This window comes from Gobius niger (assembly GCF_951799975.1).
Source record: "Gobius niger genome assembly, chromosome: 4".
In the NCBI taxonomy this organism is placed as follows: Eukaryota; Metazoa; Chordata; class Actinopteri; order Gobiiformes; family Gobiidae; genus Gobius; species Gobius niger.
Window position 1 is genome coordinate 22178647 of NC_136855.1, and position 17487 is coordinate 22196133.

The 17487-nt window shown below is 42.5% G+C and overlaps 2 protein-coding genes across 2 annotated transcripts; both read left to right on the forward strand.

The window, feature by feature from the left end:
* The first annotated feature begins 8768 nt into the window (after positions 1-8768).
* On the forward strand, positions 8769-13359 carry eif3m (eukaryotic translation initiation factor 3, subunit M). The gene is made up of 11 exons (XM_079554958.1): positions 8769-8908; positions 9879-10011; positions 10104-10242; positions 10313-10436; positions 10540-10634; positions 10906-10989; positions 11065-11164; positions 12103-12184; positions 12761-12904; positions 13027-13087; positions 13164-13359. The coding sequence occupies exons 1-11, from the start codon at positions 8867-8869 to the stop codon at positions 13285-13287; spliced, it is 1128 nt and encodes a 375-aa protein (XP_079411084.1). The 5' UTR covers positions 8769-8866; the 3' UTR covers positions 13288-13359.
* A 1584-nt stretch (positions 13360-14943) lies between these two features.
* prrg4 (proline rich Gla (G-carboxyglutamic acid) 4 (transmembrane)) lies at positions 14944-16941 on the forward strand. Its single transcript, XM_079555749.1, has 6 exons — positions 14944-15202; positions 15289-15452; positions 15527-15554; positions 15910-16051; positions 16504-16680; positions 16751-16941. Exons 1-6 carry the CDS (start codon positions 15124-15126, stop codon positions 16776-16778), a joined length of 618 nt encoding a protein of 205 aa, XP_079411875.1. The 5' UTR covers positions 14944-15123; the 3' UTR covers positions 16779-16941.
* The last annotated feature ends 546 nt before the right edge of the window (positions 16942-17487 follow it).

A 17487-nucleotide genomic window follows, 5' to 3' on the forward strand; every position in this document is an offset into this window, starting at 1 on the left:
AATGCGAGCTAAGGATAGAGATACATGCATTTTCTATATGATTACTAAGATAGTACTAACCATGTTTCCCGAATCTAGTGTTTATACTGTACAGGTTGTTATAGTTCATACAATTATCACAATATAAAAGATAGATGTGTCTTGTTTCCATGAGGGATCACAATGCTACACTGAAATAGCGTATGTGTTTTGTACTAGTAAGAAAGAGAGGCAACGCACACCGGAAGTTATATTAGAGGTGCAGATGTTGACGAAAATCTTTAATCAATCAATCTTTAATTCAGATTCATAAAAAAATATAAAAGAGAAAAAAGAGAGTATATTTTATAGTCCATAAGCTTTATCTTTTGTGCCTGACAGTCTTTTTCTTCTTTTGGCAGAGTAGCCATAAAGTATTGCGTCTTGGTCCAGTCAAATACCTGCACATTTATATTGCTTTTCCTCATTTGACCTTCATGTAGATATCAACTACAGTCACTAAAAGCGTAGTCTTTGTCTCTTTGAAGTGTTACACGTCTAACTTAAGATAACAAGGAGACAGAAAAATGCGTGGGTTACTTTTGTCCTCAGCTCAGACGAACACAATTGCATAAAGTTTGCACGTATGCCAGCCTTGTTCAGTGTTACGATGCATCACAGTCAATTTAATTCAAGGAAGCACTTCACTGCTTTCATTACGTTACTGGGAAAATAAAACATATTTACCGAGGCACTGACGGGTGAAAAAATACAACTATCAAAGCCGATTATTAATGGCCTATTAATATGTTAACAGATAAAAGTATAATAAGCAGTGTGTTAATACTTTACAAGCACATTATTAATACTTATTAATACTTAACGAGCACACCTTAATATAAAGCATTACCTAAACTTGTATTGTACTTTTTCAAGCCTGTGTTACCAAGTTTCTCAAAGGGCCACACTGTTCATTATTCATTCACACCGAACTCAGAAGTGATTGTAGCCACAGGCGCCCATTGAAGTAGACTGACGGAAGTAAGGCGGCCAATCTGTGCCATTGGCTGCTCCGACCACCACCAACCAACCAATCAATGTTTTTTTCCCCTACATCTGTGTAGAAATAATATCCATTATTGAATATAAGAAAATTGGTCCGTGTGTGAATTTTGTTGCATGTCTTATCCGAGCAGGTGTTTGTGTGTCAGTATCAAGGCCAGCCTTTATCAAGAATTTTACAGTAAACCGCAGCCTTTTCCAGTGGTCACACCCTCACAGCTGGACATGAGCAGTCATCACAAAACACTGCAGATATCTACAAAGTGGTTGTGGCCTGTCTGCTGTCATAGGCTTTTATCTCATTCTGAGTGAAGACTCAGGATGACGGTATGATGTGTGACATGGGGCAATAGATATTACAGCAATGGGAGCATATTGTGGTTTAACGGGAAGGGCACTTTTCAGCAACTTACTCAGTAAGAGTAAAATCTGAACTGATTTTGAGTACAGTAATACGCTCTAGAGCTCCACACGACTGTCACGTCGGGTCGCTGCAAACAAAATATGTCAGTTTGTGTTTTAAATGGAAATAGGTTTCAGCACAAGATCTCTTCTTGGTTTGAGGTAGTCACAGCGAATCCTGATTGTGAATCATTGTGCTTAATTTCTTTTTTGGTAAAGTTGTACATAAAAATGTAGGTACTATGCTAAACAAAACTCTTGAAGCAAACTTTTCCATTCACAGTCATCAGTGGCTTGAATGTTTCCTAAATTCCTTTTTATTGTTTTTATTTATTAATTTTGAGCTCATTTTTATCTAAAATCTTCCACAAACAAAGGTGCAACAAAAAGGTACATACATTAATATAACAAATATAATTTACAAATGAAGACCATTTGTCCATAAACAGGTCAGTTTTCATTTGCAAGCTTGCTGTTATTTGCTCCATGTGATAAACTTCTTCCAGTTTATTTTTTCCATTGGGTAATGGAGTTTGAGCCAAGAGACCGTAATCATTGTCTTTGCAATTAAGAGTAGTATTTTTTAGTTGGGAAATGTTATAATGTGATCTGAGATTGCGATGGAATATTCCTAATATTCTGACATTTTGTTTACAATTTCAACACCTAAACAATTTTTGATTTCACTTTGTATGTCTTTGCAATAATTAATTAATTTTGGACAGTCCCAAAATACGTGAGTGTGGTCTCCCACCTGACCCCAGCCCCACCAGCATCAGTCTAAAGTTCTTCCAAACCTGGATGTGACAAAAGGAATTCTAAAATAAAATTCTAATTTTATTTTTCCACTTGAACTCTCGAAGGACTGGACTTTTTGTTATGTTGTGTCTCTCCCGCAGTGTCTGTTCCCAGTCCTCATCCTTGATAATTATCTTCATGTCCAATTCCCATTTTCCCTTAATGTCTAAGGTATTCTCCATCATGGACAACACCTCCTTCCCACTTTTGCTTTTACTTATTGTACATAAGATACCTCTTTTTTTGTTATCTTTTTTTTTACTATTTAACTGTTTGCACATTTCCTGTCTATTTTGCACACCCTGAGTGATCTTTTTGAGTAACAAGTGAATTTATCCGTTGTGAGATCAATAAAAGATTATCTTATCTTATCTGTATCTTTTTGTAAGCATATGTATCTTCTATTAATTGCTCTTTAACCATACTTCTTTGTGTTCCAACCCATTTTACCCCCTCATTAGCCCTGGACGGCCTATCTATAGCTTGGCCCTATAGTGTGTCCCCAATGACAACTACCTTATGACCAAAGCCCTCAGTAACTATTAAGACAGAAGAGTCATGATTTCCAAGAAAACAGTGTTTTTTTCCTCCTCAGCAGCCTTTAACTTTAAACAGAGCACAAACATTCTCCAGAGAGGGATTATTGACCTCAGATAGCTCAACGCCAAAGATGCAAACCAACTCTGACTGATTGCTGCAGTGGTGTGCTAGAAGCCAGCTCATTAAGTGACATGGTAAGATAACAGTGGCATTCCCTTACCATCTTGTTTGGGTATTCACAAACTTAACTACAACAACAATCTTTAAAAAGTTGCTGGAAAAAAGGGTAGGCCTATTACTAATCTATTCACTTTTCTATAAAAATAAAAAAAAAGGTATCGGGTAGATGATCATGTACTGCGGCAGAATAGTTCAGCATGTGGGGCATAGAACTATACTTACCTTTGGGTTGTGGATTGGGCAACAACTAGCCTATTTGCTGAATTTCTTGAATTTCTGAACGTTTCTGAAAGAGACAATAAAAAATCAATGTATACAGGTTATGTTTTGTATGTAGCAAAAGTCTGACAATTAAGTGACCAGAATGTACATCCTAGCCGTGTGCAATTTCTGATTTTTTTGCAAGCTATGTTCTTTTAACTTAGCAGTTCATTGAGTGACCACTGATTAAGTAATTACCACCTGCTTTGCTGGACAACTCCCAAGCTAACTTGCTAATGTAAGGACTTCATTCTGTTACATTAATCTTGATCCAAAAAGACTTGCACTGGGGAATTTACATTACTGAACAAAAATACAATTAGAGTTAAGGAGTTCAGGAGACAGTTTGTTAAGATTTTTAGATCACAATATGAAAGAGCTTTTCCACCAAAAATCAGTCTGACTAGGGACATTTTGCCTTAGTCAGACTGTCTGTATGTATTTTCAAAAATACATACACACATCTTCTTTAAATAATATATATTTCTATGTGGTTTAACACAGCAAAGGCCAAGTGTGCTTCTTTGTAATTAACAAACTATTCTGTCCACCTTTCCTTGGAGGGAAGTTCCATCCATCCATCCATTTTCTTCCGCTTTATCCGGGGCCGGGTCGCGGGGGCAGCAGTCTCAGCAGAGATGCCCAAACTTCCCGATCCACACACACCTCCTCCAGCTGTTCTGGGGGGACCCCGAGGCGACACCAGGCCAGCTCGGAGACATAGTCCCACCACCGTGTCCTGGGCCTTCCACGAGGCCTTGTCCCACTAGGACATGCCTGGAACACCTCCCGCGGGAGGCGACCAGGAGGCATCCGAAACAGATGCCCGAGCCACCTCAGCTGGCTCCTTTCGACGTGAAGGAGCAGCGACTCTACTCTGAGCTCCTCCCGGGTAACTGAGCTCCTCACCCGATCTCGGAGGGTGCGCCCAGCCACCCTGCGAAGGAAACTCATTTCGGCCGCTTGTATTCGCGATCTTGTCCTTTCGGTCATTACCCAAATCTCATGACCATAGGTGAGGGTGGGAACGTAGATCGATCGGTAAATCGAGAGCTTTGCCCCCCGACTCAGCTCCCTCTTCACCACGACAGACCGATACAGCGACCGCATCACTGCTGACGCCGCACCGATCCGTCTATCGATCTCACGCTCCATCCGTCCCTCACTCGTGAACAAGACCCCGAGATACTTGAACTCCTCCACTTGAGGCAAGGACTCCCCACCGACCTGCAGAGGGGAAGCCACCTTTTTCCGGTGGAGAACCATGGCCTCGGATTTGGAGGTGCTGATCCTCATCCCGGCCGCTACACACTCGGCTGCAAACCGCCCCAGTGCGTGCTGAAGGTCCTGGTTCGTTGAAGCCATCAGAACAACATCGTCCGCAAACAGCAGAGATGAGACTCTGAGGCTCCCAAACCGGACACCCTCCGGCCCCTGGCTGCGCCTAGAAATTCTGTCCATAAAAGTAATGAACAGAACCGGTGACAAAGGGCAGCCCTGGCGGAGACCAACACGCACCGGGAACAGGTCTGACTTACTGCCGGCAATGCGAACCAAGCTCCTGCTGCGGTCATACAGGGAACGGACAGCCCTTAGCAGAGGGCCCCGGACCCCATACTCCCGGAGCACCCCCCACAGGGCACCACGAGGGACGCGGTCGAACGCTTTCTCCAGATCCACAAAACACATGTGGACTGGTTGGGCGAACTCCCACGAACCCTCGAGTACCCGATGAAGGGTATAGAGTTGGTCCAGTGTGCCACGACCAGGACGAAAACCGCATTGTTCCTCCTGGATCCGAGGTTCAACTATCGGCCGGATCCTCCTCTCCAGCACCCCGGAATAGACCTTACCGGGGAGGCTAAGGAGGGTGATTCCTCTGTAATTGGAACACACCCTCCGATCCCCCTTTTTAAAGAGAGGGACCACCACCCCGGTCTGCCAATCCAGAGGCACTGTCCCCGACCGCCACGCGATGTTGCAGAGACGTGTCAGCCAAGACAGTCCTACAACATCCAGAGACTTAAGGTACTCAGGGCGAATCTCATCCACCCCCGGAGCCTTGCCACCAAGGAGCTTTCTCACCACCTTGGTGACTTCAGCCCCGGTGATGGGCGAGCCCACCCCCGAGTCCTCAGCCTCTGCTTCCTCATTGGAAGACGTGACGACGGGATTGAGGAGGTCCTCGAAGTACTCCTTCCACCGCCCGACGACATCCCCAGTCGAGGTCAGCAGCCCCCCACCCGCACTGTACACAGTGTTGGTGAAGCACTGCTTCCCCCTCCTGAGGCGCCGGATGGTTTGCCAGAATCTCTTCGAGGCCGACCGATAGTCTTCCTCCATGGCCTCCCCGAACTCCTCCCAGACCCGAGTTTTTGCCTCCGCAACCGCACGAGCCGCAGCACGCTTGGCCTGCCGGTACCTCTCAGCTGCCTCAGGAGTCCCACAAGCCAACAAGGCCAGGTAGGACTCCTTCTTCAGCTTGACGGCATCCCTTACTTCCGGGCGCCACCACCGGGTTCGGGGATTGCCGCCGCGACAGGCACCAGAGACCTTACGGCCACAACTACGAGCAGCCGCATCGACAATGGAGGAGGAGAACAGAGTCCACTCTGACTCCATGTCCCCCGCCTCCCCCGGAATCTGGGTGAAGCTCTTCCGGAGGTGGGAGTTGAAGACCCCACTGACAGAGGGATCCACCAGACGTTCCCAGCAGACCCTCACAACACGCTTGGGCCTGCCAGGTCTGACCGGCTTCCTCCCCTGCCAGCGGATCCAGCTCACCACCAGGTGGTGATCGGTTGACAGCTCAGCCCCTCTCTTCACCCGAGTGTCCGAGACACGCGGCCGGAGGTCAGATGACACAACTACAAAGTCGATCATCGACCTCCTGCCTAGGGTGTCCTGGTGCCACGTGCACTTATGGACACCCTTGTGCTCGAACATGGTGTTCGTTATGGACAAACTGTGACTAGCACAGAAGTCCAACAACAGAACACCACTCGGGTTCAGATCGGGGAGGCCGTTCTTCCCAATCACCCCCTCCCAGGTCTCACTGTCGTTACCCACATGGGCGTTGAAGTCCCCCAGCAGAACAATGGAGTCCCCAGTCGGAGCACTATCTAGTACCCCTCCCAGGGACTCCAAGAAGGCCGGGTACTCTGCACCGATGTTGGGCCCGTAGGCCGAAACAACGGTGAGAGACCTGTCCCCGACCCGAAGGCGTAGGGACGCGACCCTCTCGTCCACCGGGGTGAACTCCAACACGTGGCGGCTGAGCTGGGGGGATATGAGCAAACCCACCCCAGCCCGCCGCCTCTCCCCGCGGGCAACTCCAGAAAAATGGAGAGTCCAGCCTCTCTCCAGGAGTTGGGATCCGGAACCCAAGCTGTGCGTGGAGGTGAGCCCGACTATATCTAGTCGGTATCTCTCCACCTCCCGCACAAGCTCAGGCTCCTTCCCCCCCAGCGAGGTGACGTTCCATGTCCCGAACGCCAGAAGCTGTGCATGTGGACCAGGTCGTCGAGGCACCCGGCCTCGACTGCCACCCAGTCCTCTCCGCACCCGACCCCTACGGATCCCTCTGCGGGTGGTGGGTCCACAGGAGGGCGGGCCCACGTCGTCCCTTCGGGCTGGGCCCGGCCGGGCCCCGTGGGCAGAGACCCGGCCACCAGACGCTCGCGTTCGGGCCCCAACCCCAGGTCTGGCTCCAGGGTGGGGCCCCGGCTGCGCCATGCCGGGCGACGTCACGGTCCTTGTATAGTGTACGTCCATGGGGGTCTTTTGGAGGGAAGTTACTCATGCAAAGCCTCCTGACAAGGTCACTGCTTGATAGATGAGCCTGAGCAAGGGGATTTTTCAGAGATTGTGAAGGCAAGCAGAACTGTGGGAACCAGACAATTAGGGGGTGGACGGTAGGCGGCCATGTTGGATGATGAGCATGAGACTGGTTTACATGGATACTTACCACTTGGATGCCTGACAGAGAAGGCCACACCTGGGCTCAACAAACTCCTAACGCTGGCCATTTATCACTGAGATGGCTGACCAGGCAATGTGCCAAGAGTTTGGGAGTGTGTGGTGTGTGAAATTAAACAGACACCAGACATCATTACAAATAATGTTAGCAAAGACATCTTCTCCAGGACACTGGAAATCTGTTAATAGATGGTTAAACCAATTTGAGCAGATTACCAAGAAAGACTATAGTCACAGACGGGATTTTGAGGGAGCATATTGGACTACATCTGTAGCGGCTCTAAATTGGCTCACAGAAGGCCAGACATTGTTAAAATCCAGAATTAATCATTGGTTTAAAATGGACTACAATCAATATTTTTACTATTTCCCATAATAAATTTGCAAAAACAAAAAATATATTGTTTTACAGTTTTGTGTTCTACAGATACAATTATCTATGAAGGTATGGTTCAGAGCTTTGCAGCTCTATGAATCCTCTATCCTAAACCTGCACTCAATGCACTTCTTTCCTTTTTTTTTTTTTAACCTTTATATGCACCTGGACCATCAAAGCAATTACAACTATTATTGGGGTTTGAAATACACCAGGCCACAGTTGTTAATCAGATAATGAAACCCCATGAGTTACACAAGCGCACTTGCAGAGAAGTGGTTATAAATTCTCTGCATTGACAGTGTACAAGAGCAGAAAAGCAGAAGAGTGTGGTGCCAGGCACTTGCCTTCCCAATAGTATGACACGTCATACACATGGGGTAACTCTGTCTGCATCTTTTCTTTCAGTGAGGAACAATATGAGCTTAATACACAATTGTTACAAAATAAATAAATAAATAATTGAAAAAAATACACTGAATTGTTTAACTAAACCAGAATTTAGTACAGTTTGCCTAGTGACTGTGAGGAATCTTTAACACCTGTGCACTGTGTCATCGCCTTCTTTGCAATCTTAGGGCATAAGTTGGCAACTCAATTACCAACTTATGGTAATTGGTAACTTTTAACTAAAGGTTGACGGTCTATCAAGAAATGTCCAGCTGTCAATCGGACTCTATTCCTATAAAAATAAGTAATAAAAGTACACATAATAAACAAACAAAAAATCAGCCAAATGAGTGCAAATTCGCCATACGTTTTCCCTTACAACCTACTCACCTCTGGTTGGCATTAAACAACGTGCTCATAAAATGTCTCAGGGACCATAAAGGTCAATGGGGGGAGTGAATGAGCAGTTCTTTGCCTTGGGATGAAGAGCTATAGACCAGCCCTTCTTAGGTGGTCCACACAGATGGTCTGCAAATTCATCAGATAACCTCTTCTTGGGATCAGGTTCCTGACCGCACATTTCATTCATGTTATCCAGGGTGCATCCATGACTTGACTACAGGCTTAACCTCTCTATGGGCAAAGGAGGAGGACAAAGGAGGACAATCTAGCAATAAATAAACAAATAAACAAATAACACGCCACCATTGCAGAGGATGCCAATATTAGCCCAATGGCACAAAACTCCTTAAACTGCTCATAAGTTATTTCTATTGTAGGTTTAGGTTATGTACTGTGGCTTTAATATCGTGACCCGGATGTGGAACTCTTTCACCGGCCTCATCAGCTTTTCTTTTCCGCTTTTCTCTCAGCATCGGTGAGAGCGTGGACTTTATCGTCTAGGCTCAATAAGGCACCACCATGAGCGTCCCGGCCTTTATTGATATTACCGAAGAAGACCAGGTACGGCAGATTTATTATGAAACACGATCATTACTGAAACTCGACCTTTGCTCGCTATCTGTGACAGCAGTTGGTACGGGTTAGGAAGCTAACAGGACTGTCCTAGCTTTAGCAGCTGGCGTTGAGCTCAAGGCTAATGTTTATTAGCAAGCCAAAAAAGCTGAGGATGCACACATCTTTATCAACTAGCAACACGAAAACTACATTAATATTACCGTACGATTGTTGTCAATCTAAATGTAAAGCCCTGCATGTACATTATTATGGACCATTAGATCTTACTATTGAGTTGCATTTTCTTAGTCATAATGTCAACATTAATGTAGATTTATAGATGTATTTTTTTTTAACATTTATAATAGGTGGCGTTCACGATTTAGAATGTGATGATGTCATAATGTCAGGTGGAGGGCAGGGCCAATACAACTCTATGAGAGAAATACAGTTTTTGTAATTAGTTCATATGAGCTGACAAAGGAGATAATGAACTTTGTGCCAGCTTTTGTTTCTTGTGGATTCCTCCAGTAATGACTGAGATATGAGCCAAAAATCAAAGACATAAATATATGCATTTTGTCAGTTACCACAGTTACCATAGTTACCGTCAGTTGCTCCACCTCAATTTTAAACTATTGCTGGGTTGCAGGTTCTAGAATGTGATGATGTCATCGGGCCCAGCGGGGGGCAGGGGCCAATTTTTCCTATTAACAGCATTACACTTTCACAAGTCATAGCTCAAAAGAAAATATATGAATTACAAAAATGATCATTAATATCATTCACTGGGTCCATGATCTCTCTGTATAAGACCAAAAAATTCCTCAAAAACAAAATATTTTTTCCTCCATACAATAGTATTAGCCTTTAGAACGCTGTGATGTCACCTGCAACCCAGCAATAGGCTCTTTAGAATGTTGTGATGTCACGTGAATGCTACCTATTTATGCTGTATTATCTATTGTTTGCACAGGCCTCTGAACTGAGAGCCTACATCAAGTCTAAAGGAGCTGACATCTCTGAGGAGAACTCTGAAGGTGGACTCCATGTAGATCTTGCTCAGATTATTGAAGCATGTGACGTCTGCCTCAAGGATGATGACAAAGGTATTTAATAATGTCTACTATGTCACTTGCAGTATTTTATACAGAACGTGAATAACTAAACGTGTGTGCACCTTTTAATAATAATTCTACAGATGTAGAGAGTGTGATGAACAGCATTGTCTCTTTGCTGTTGATCTTGGAGACGGAGAAACAGGAAGCTCTCATTGAAAGTCTCTGTGAGAAATTAGTTAAGTTCCGTGAAGGAGAGAGACCCTCCCTCAGGATGCAGCTGTAAGTGACAATATTATTACTGTTCAGATTGGGCAGATTGATTGACCTTCTGGGTGCTTATTTGATCCAGTCTCAGTAACCTGTTTCATGGTATGGATGAGAACACACCAGTGAGATACACCGTCTTCTGTAGCCTTATCAAAGTGGCTGCAACATGTAATGCCATCGCATTCATACCCACGGACCTTGATCAGGTAGGACAGGCAATTTTCATCATAGCATGATGTATTAAATGCTATACAAGTATAATGTATATCAAACAAGTTGTGTAACATGTATATTGTTTGTGTTGTACAGGTGCGTAAATGGATTGTTGATTGGAACTTGAACACAGAGAAGAAACACATACTCTTAAGGCTGGTCTATGAAGCACTGGTTGACTGCAAAAAAAGGTAGACTTCTATGAAGCTTCATAATTTACTATATACACTACAGGTCAAGAGTTTTAGACTACCCCAATTGTTCCAGTTTTCTTAAATTATGCCGTTTAATGCCTCATTATAGATTGGAATGAAACCATAGAAAAAACATGCATCTGAGGGGATTTAAACTTTTGAACTGTGGTACATTTTGAGACTTCCCTGTAATGATAACAATCTGCGCTTCACTGTTATACATCTTTGGACTCATATTTTAGGCCTGTATTTTGTGAATGTCTTTCAGTGAGGCTGCAGCTAAGGTCATGGTTGAACTATTGGGAAGTTATACAGAAGATAATGCTTCACAAGCACGCGTTGATGCCCACAGGTATTGGGATTTTTTTTTATCACCTAATAGTTAAGTGTGTAACTATATGTTTGAGTGTTTTTCTGTATTTTTTAGATGTATTGTACGCGCGCTCAAAGACCCTAACGCCTTCCTTTTAGACCACCTTCTCACACTGAAACCGGTGCGTTTCCTGGAAGGGGAACTCATTCATGATGTGAGTAATTAAAATAATACCAGTATTTTATTTAATGACGCAAATGAGCACAACGGCCAATTAAATACTATAGCTTGCAAGATGAATATTTGATAAGGACTATATCTTAAAGCCACACCGCGCAAAATGTTACCCCATAAATACTCGGTGCTCAGTTCTCCTAAGACATGACCGTAACTTTACCATTTTGGGCTTAAATTGTCCTCCATTTATTTGCTAAAAAGCTGCCCATTTTGTCCAGTTCTTTCCTCAGTTTGTTGAAACGTTTGCAAATCTTAAAGGGGGGGTATTATGCAAAATCGACTTTTTAAAGCTTTACATCATGTCATTATGTCATTCCCTCATTAAAAACATGCCTGAAATGTTGCCTTGGCACATTCATGTATTTTTGAGTAATCTGTAAAAACTCTGGCAGCCATTTTAGGGATAGGTTTGCCTGAGTCCTCCTAGGAACGCCCCCACCTCCTGGAGACGCCTCTGAGCTTTCGTCACCAGCCGAGTAACCAACCACTGCTCCTCAGCAGAACCCCCTCCCCACTGATGCCACAGACAGCGTGTGGAGGGGGCGTGTCGGAAAGGGTCAGAGGTTCTTAAAGAGACAGAGGCCTATTTCAAGACATTCACTACAGCCATTTTTAAACAGCAATTTTATACAAGGCAGTTATTCTAATTTACTGCATTTACAGACTAACAGACGGTTTCATCATCATTGTAGTGTGCTATAGACTGGTGCTATGTGATTGAAACAAGCATAATACCCCCTCTTTAAGAAATGCAATATGCGCCGATGTTTTCTCACGTTTGTGGCATTAAAATATAGTGCATTAAGAATCATTACATTTGACTGCGTCTGCCTGTATAAACCTTGTTTTATTTTTTAATTTGTATTAACTTTGTGTTAACCGTGTACTTATATTTCCTCATCTACTGTCTTTCAGTTGCTAACCATTTTTGTGAGTGCTAAACTTGCTGCATACGTCAAGTTTTACCAGAGTAACAAAGACTTCATTGAATCTCTTGGTAAGTGTGACTTGGTGGTATCTAGTGTGCCAGAGGATTCACCTCTGGCACACTAGATTTGTGTTCCAAGATCATTTGACATTTTAAGACTATTAAAATAAAGGAAGCTCCCACAAACCTGATGAGGGTCTGGTACTGCAAAACTGCAGAAACAGCAAAAAATTAGACAGAGTACGGGAGCTTATCCCTTTTAAGTACTCCAATATTTGAAGCACATGTTGCCTTTTAGGTTTTCCAAAATATTCTCACTTGCAAAGTACAGAGAAATCAATGTGATAATTGAAATGTATTGCTACTGTTATTTAACTTTAGTAAGTTAGAATCTTGTTTTTTGTGCTGATCCAACACGGGAATGTGCATGTGTCAGCAAAGTCCTTTAAACGCTGGGTTCTAATTACAAGCATGTGTGGGATGGCACTGAAAACACACAATGTAGTATAATGTTTTTCTTAATGAGTAGATATTCTCATGACATGGGCCTAAATGAATGAAAAGGGGAACTCCCAGGGTCAAAAGTAATAGACTGTGAATTGTTTGTGTGTTTAACGATCCTTGTCTTCAATGTTTATCACCAAGGATTGTCCCATGAGCAAAACACGTCCAAAATGCGTCTGCTGACATTCATGGGCATGGCGGCGGAATTTAAGGAGATCCCATTTGACACCATGCAACAGGAGTTGCAGATTGGAGCAGAGGATGTTGAAGCATTTGTCATTGATGGTAATAGCATTTTCAATTTTGTTGTGTGTGGCATACACTTTATTTTCCTGAGCATGTTATTGGAATCCTTGTCACTATTCCTAGCTACCAGGTAATTAATATATGCTGATGTATTTTCCTAGCTGTTCGGACCAAGATGGTGTATTGCAAAATTGATCAGACACAACGCAAAGTTGTTGTGAGGTATGTTCCTTCACTATCAATGTTTTTGTGCCCATGTCATTGTTTTTTCATTGCAATCTTTTTTATTTTCTTTCAGCCACAGCACACACCGTACCTTTGGCAAACAGCAGTGGCAGCAGCTGTACGACAGTTTATCCTCCTGGAAGGGTAATCTTGCAACTGTCAAGACCAGTCTACAAGGCTTGTCACCCTCCGCCTAATTTACATTGCCAATGAATTACAATACAGACCGATAAGGTTTTTATATTCACCAATAAAAAAAAATGGAAAAACTATGTTTAACTTATTTTCATTCAACTCTGTTACGCTTATTCTCATATAGATGTGGCTTTATACAGTTAAAAAAGTCATAACCTGTGTTGAGATATTACTGTTCAGTGTTGACCAACTTTTTGTCTTTCAGCAGAGTTCAACATTTGGTTTAGTTAAGGTGGCATCCTATTAGAAAGATGAGTTGGGACATTTGGTTAAAAGATTTTGCCTCAAGAAAGAGCGATGCATTATGCCAGATTATAGCACAAGTGCCTATTTCTACCTGTAGTCCATAAAATTTACATCACAAAAAATATTTTAAAATGTCAGTGTGCAGAACCCCCTGTTCAGAACACATCTTCCATCTTGCCTTCAGTGTCTGTGTACACCAGTGGCGGTGTATGAGTGAGAGTGTTTGTGAGGATGAATGCCGGTCAACAGATAGAAATTTGCCCTACAATCTGATGTGTTTACGTGTATGTTAGACTCTTTCCCAGTCTGTTACAGTTGTTCTTCTGATGAGTTCTACTCGGCTGACTACACTCAAAGCAAAACATTAATAAGTGCTGTGCATCAACAACATTGTGGTTAGGACTTACTTGCAGAAACAACATATTTCCATGTTCTTCAGCAAAACTCAGTGACTCAGCTCTTGAAAACAATGGCCAGCACTTACTAAATTGGTTTAGTGTTTATATCAATAATGTTTTTAACCAAAATATAAAGTCATCCTGAAGGCAGTATGTAGTGTAGAGTGCAGCCAAGTGCAGGTGTCAAAGGGCCTGTGTGAGAGTCAGCAGAAATGGACAAAATGCAGACCATTGACAATGTACACTGCATACCTGCACCCACAACTCGAGTCGTTACTGTGACTGATGAGCTGAAACTCCCCATGAAAAGCTTTTTCGCTTTTTCACCATCACTCACCAACGTAGCCATTCACATAAAATAGTTCACCTTCTGTGGCCGAGTTATAGTTTTGATGCCTTATTTCAAAAGGTCTGTGTATTCTCACTGCTCACGTCTGCCACGTCCTAGGGATTTCAGTCTTATCAGGGGAATAAATCACGGAACACATTCTCAAGAGCACAACCACATCATAGCCACCTGCGACGTGAAGCACGGGGCAGATACACAGATCCAATGCATGCCGAAACATTCACAATGCTGTATTTTTATAATTTCTTATTTGTCTCCAAGCAGAAAAAGCAAATGCATCTCTCCTCCCACCCGACCCCACAGGGGTTTCCAGCTGTTCCAGAAGTTCATGTTACTTGTTTTTGTTGCCTGTGGGGGTGCCTGCTGTGACAAAAATGTCTTTTCATCCTATGGTGCCATCTAGCGTCAACTTTACGCACGACGCACAGCAGTCCCCAGGTAAGCGCACTCGATTGGTCACGTCTGTGCAGGTGGTTCTAGGAAGAGCCGAACAACTGCGGAGGAGTAAACAGACTTTGGAAGCTTGCTCATATATATATACACAAACTGAAACTCAGCAGAACTACATCGATTGTTTTTACTTAATATTTCGCGGACTGTAAAGTTATTGTCGTTTTGAGGCTTCATGGACTACCGCTTTCATTTTTGTCGTCGTCGAAGATAAGACACGTCTACGCTTATATTGCAGTTTCTGAATCTGTTCGTGACCCGTACCAATTTGGTTAACGACATGTAAAAGTTTAGTAAGGACCAATGAAGTTTCATTCCACTTGAGTTGGCTAATTTTCTCTGTTGAAATTAATGCCCCACCCGCGATCCTGTGTGCAGGTGCACTCATAATAACCATGTTAGTGGTGGTGTTCACACTACTACTGCTCCTGCCCTTTGGAGAGCTGGGTTGTCTGCGGAGTTCAGGCAACGAAGGTAACTCTTGCTACCATTATATTGTGAAATATATGGCTGTTGCCTTCTTGTTTGTTTTAACTTTTGTTATCTCTTTTCAACTGAAGTTTTTGTGGATGAGGGGGAAGCAAACGCTTTCTTGGGTCGCCACCTCCTGTTCAATCGATTTGACTTTGAAATCTTCGTTCCTGGAAACTTAGAAAGGGAGTGCTATGAAGAAATATGCAATTATGAAGAAGCAAGAGAGGTTTTTGAGAACATCCCTGATACAGTTGAGTTGTACCTAAAAATGGTTTGTGAAAATAGTACCATCAGTTGCCAAACTAACCATATTGTGTATTGCAGGAAACCTTTTGGAAGAAATACACTGAAGGTAGACTCACGCTTCACATATAGCCTAGGCTACTTGGTCCCACAGTTATTGTTTGTTGTTGTTTACATATGTTTAAATGAGCCTATATGTTCAGCCTGGTACAACTATCCCCATCTAGTGTACACTTGAGATGGACTCATTGCAAAAAAAAAAAACTATTTCTGTTTGGTTTGTTTACCTGCTTTGCTAGTTTCAATCACTTCCTCTGAAGCGTCACCTGGAAGTGATCGAAACTAGTAAAGCAGGTAAACAAACCTTCTGTCTTACTAAAAGAACAAAACCGTAATAGTCTAATGGAAGAAAAACAGTATGAACCTTTTACAAAGTCATTGTAAAAATGTTGGTTTGTTCACAGATCAGAATCAGAGACCTGGCCGAGTGGATGTGACTTCTCTTCTGATTGCTCTCATTGCTGTTGGCGTTGTGCTTGTTGTTGTGGGCCTCCTTACATGGTATTTTTGTCATGGCAAATGCAAAAATGATATTAGCCGCGCTAGGTAAGTAACAGGAAATCCACCCAGGTTCTCTTGAAATCAAGTACACTTCCACTGCATGTTACATACATGACTACTGCGGCATCAACACAGAAGTCCTAAAAGCCTAAACTTAACACTGCGGTTTTTACCACTTTGTAGTAAGCCAGTTAGAAAGTACATGTGGCAATGTTTTTTACCAGTTGGACATCCTACTGCAACCTGCCACATCTATAGATCCGACAGCAAATGTGTGTGGCAAGCAAAAAGTTAATTATGTTTTGTCCAAGCACACAAATAATCTTTATCAAGTGGGAATCAAGTATTTTGTCAGTAGATGGCTTTAATAATCCTCTATAATATGATATTTATATGTAATTAATTAATATTTGACAATATTAATTTATTACATTAGTGTATGATTTGTTTTAACTTATTGGGGCTAATGTACTTTGAATGTCCTTAAATGTTCCCAGTTCCATTCGAGCTCGGCCACGAAGGAGTAATGCATCAATAATAATTCGGCGGCTTGAGGAAGTATCTTTGCAGCCTGTGAACCCACCTTTGGACCCCGACGCCCCAGGTCTACCTTCATATGAACAAGCTATTGCAAACAGTGGACAATATGACGCCCCACCACCACCATATCCTGGGTAAGTGGGTATTTATTCTCCCTTAAAAAAGTCAACTGTATGAATAACGTGGTTGTCGTTTTTACTCTAGTTCAAGGCCTGGAAGTACAAGACGGTAATTTACCACAAGTATCATTACATTATCTGTTTGTTGCCAGACCTCGACACTGTGCGTATTTTGTATTGTGCCATTGTTTTTTATGCACTTTTGAACTATTTAAATGTAGTTTATAATAGAAGGAAAATGTAAAGACAAAACTAACTAACGGTAATATTGACTTATTTGAAGCATGTGACAGTATATTATTCCTAATAATTTAATATTGCTGCTTTTCCAAAAGAAATGCAAGATTTTGATTTTAATGTAGGCCTACTATACATGCAAATGTTTGTCCATATATGTCCAATTTAGAAGGTAAAGGAACTGCTGCTGTGAACTTATTTTAATTGAGTATTAACTTATATGAAGTAAACGTAAATTGTGCGTTCTAAACTTTCTTATCGAATGAATTTAACCAGGCCTCATTTTATTTCTTTTTTTGTACCTTGAGTGTGAATATTCATCTTTATGGTGTGCATACATCTTCATTGCTTAAAGTATTATGTGAGGGGTTTTAATTTTTGTTGTTCCCTTACGGCCTTTTAATCACACAATACGATGTCAAACCCTGTCAAATTTTAAATACTATATGGATTCTTCTGTTTTGGAAAAATCAGAAACAGAAATGACATATTTTTGTACGTTTGTAGAAGGTGCATATAATGTAAACATGAATAAAATCTCTATTTTTGACTTAACTTTTCTTTTCATTTTTATTACCTTATAAC

What these genes read in the sequence shown, in the direction of transcription:
- eif3m (XM_079554958.1), top strand. Translation starts at nt 8,867, where the DNA reads ATGAGCGTCCCGGCCTTTATTGATATTACCGAAGAAGACCAG. An exon ending in TACCCACGGACCTTGATCAG is followed by an intron (nt 10,437 to 10,539) that starts GTAGGACAGGCA and finishes TGTGTTGTACAG; the next exon opens with GTGCGTAAATGGATTGTTGA. An exon ending in CAACGCAAAGTTGTTGTGAG is followed by an intron (nt 13,088 to 13,163) that starts GTATGTTCCTTC and finishes ATTTTCTTTCAG; the next exon opens with CCACAGCACACACCGTACCT.
- prrg4 (XM_079555749.1), top strand. Translation starts at nt 15,124, where the DNA reads ATGTTAGTGGTGGTGTTCACACTACTACTGCTCCTGCCCTTTGGAGAG. An exon ending in GCGGAGTTCAGGCAACGAAG is followed by an intron (nt 15,203 to 15,288) that starts GTAACTCTTGCT and finishes TTTCAACTGAAG; the next exon opens with TTTTTGTGGATGAGGGGGAA. An exon ending in TTGAGAACATCCCTGATACA is followed by an intron (nt 15,453 to 15,526) that starts GTTGAGTTGTAC and finishes TGTGTATTGCAG; the next exon opens with GAAACCTTTTGGAAGAAATA.